This window comes from Cyprinodon variegatus, unplaced genomic scaffold, assembly GCF_000732505.1.
Source record: "Cyprinodon variegatus isolate N-32 unplaced genomic scaffold, C_variegatus-1.0 Scaffold683, whole genome shotgun sequence".
In the NCBI taxonomy this organism is placed as follows: domain Eukaryota; kingdom Metazoa; phylum Chordata; class Actinopteri; order Cyprinodontiformes; family Cyprinodontidae; genus Cyprinodon; species Cyprinodon variegatus.
In genome coordinates this window covers 39,011-40,738 of record NW_015151136.1, presented here as the reverse complement: position 1 = coordinate 40,738, position 1,728 = coordinate 39,011, and the positions used below count along the sequence as shown (strand labels likewise).

Here is a 1,728-nt window from a genome sequence, read left to right as displayed (position 1 = left end):
GTATCTGTACTTTTACTCAAGTACGGAAAGCGAGTACTTTTGCCATCTCTGCATATTTGCTCCAGGGCTTCTGATCACAGCGCATCAGTTTTCTGGATCAGCATGAAAAGAAAACCAGCATTATACTCATAACCTCTAATAAATTTAGATCAATTGGTCAAATTCGCTCCCAATTACACCACATTTTAATCCTTAGGGGAAAACTTTGTCCATTTTGTCTGATTGATTAATCAGAAAATGCAAATAACAGAAAAGTGATGCCAGTTCTTACACAGATGCTTGTAAACTTAATGAGGAAAGGCAGCCCCCTCCCTGGTGGGAGGAGTTAACCCCATTTATCTGGCTGTAGAACAATGGTTTGGGTTTTATGGGGCAAATCTTTTTTCTTTGAACAGGTGGACCAGCCTTTAATCATTAATGAGTGTGTTTATCAGGCGTCCTCAGTGGGATCGCGTGGGGACGATCATCCGTCATCGTCAAAAAGAGCAAAGATCTGCTTTAAATTAAGATCTTTCATTCTGAAACTGACGTTGTGTTAAATGAGAAGTGTCCATCACATTTCAATAAATGACTAACTTCTAGTTCCTTTTAGTCATGTTTGATGACATGTGAGCTAGAATCAGATAACTGGATCAATCCGGTTTGTGGCGTTGGTCAGAAAAGGTTGAGATGAGTGAAGCTCGGGATCACAGTGTCGATGTGTTTGTGATCAGAGACAGAAAAGAAAAAATAAAACACACTGGAAGCTTTCAGAGGAAGAGCTGATTTCATTAGGGTGAATAAAACATTGAAATGATGAAGCCTGTTAACCAGCAGTCAGACACAGTTATACGGTGATCAGGATGAAACGTGAAGATATTCAACCTCAGCTGAAGAGTAAGTCTGGACAGAAGCTGCTCCGTTTAGCCGTAAATCATCACAGGTCGATTCATCCGCATTCATTCAAGGTTCTGCAGAACCACCAGGATGAACTCGGATGATTCCAGAAAATTCCAGGACAGACCCAACTGTGCGCTAATAGTGGAACCTCTGCTCTGTGTAGGTGGTGATGATGACCAGAGGTTTCTTAGCTTTTCTGCCCCCCGTTGACCCTTCGCTCAGACGCGGTGCCGCCTCTACAGGTTTCACAGCCTCGACCCGTTCCTTACGCCTGAGCAGAGTTATGCCGCTTCCTGTCGTAATTGGGAGCTGTGATTGGCTGCTTACCCTGAAGGGGCTGTTGGGGATGCTGACTCCTCCCCAGGTGATGGACACTGTGTGCTTCAGAGACGAGCTGGGCGTGTAGGAGCACTGGTACAATCCTTCTCCTTTACTCTTCACCTTCACCTCCACAGGAAGCCCCTCTGCATCCTGAGCAACGAAGAACAAAACTCGTCAACAAGGTGTTCAGGTCAGTCGCCAAGAAACATTCAGATCCAGTTTTCTGCCCCCGCCTTCGTTGCAGAACTTAAGCAGAAACATTGACCATTCTTTCAGAGATTCTGGCAGTAGATCAACCATCTTTCTGTCTGCTTCATGCAAAACATGGATTTAAATGCTTCAGAGGAAAACGTGCAGCAGATCTACCCGAGCTGCTGTTTTACAATTACTGCTAAAAACTAACCATGCTGAACTGTTTTGAACTTTAAGCTCAGAAATATTCAACATTTCTGGAGTGGCCTAGCCAGTCTCCAGATCTCAACCCCATAGAAAATCTTTGGAGGGAGTTGAAAGTCCGTGTTGCCCAGC

The 1,728-nt window shown here is 44.4% G+C and overlaps 1 protein-coding gene across 1 annotated transcript in view; it reads right to left on the bottom strand.

Annotated features, from left to right (window-relative positions):
* LOC107097300 (filamin-B-like) overlaps positions 1-1,728 on the bottom strand; it is a 75,771-nt gene that overhangs the window by 42,607 nt on the left and 31,436 nt on the right. Inside the window, exon 15 of the mRNA XM_015394398.1 lies at positions 1,207-1,350. Coding sequence (XP_015249884.1) covers positions 1,207-1,350 — 144 coding nt within the window. The remainder of the gene's footprint in view (positions 1-1,206; positions 1,351-1,728) is intronic.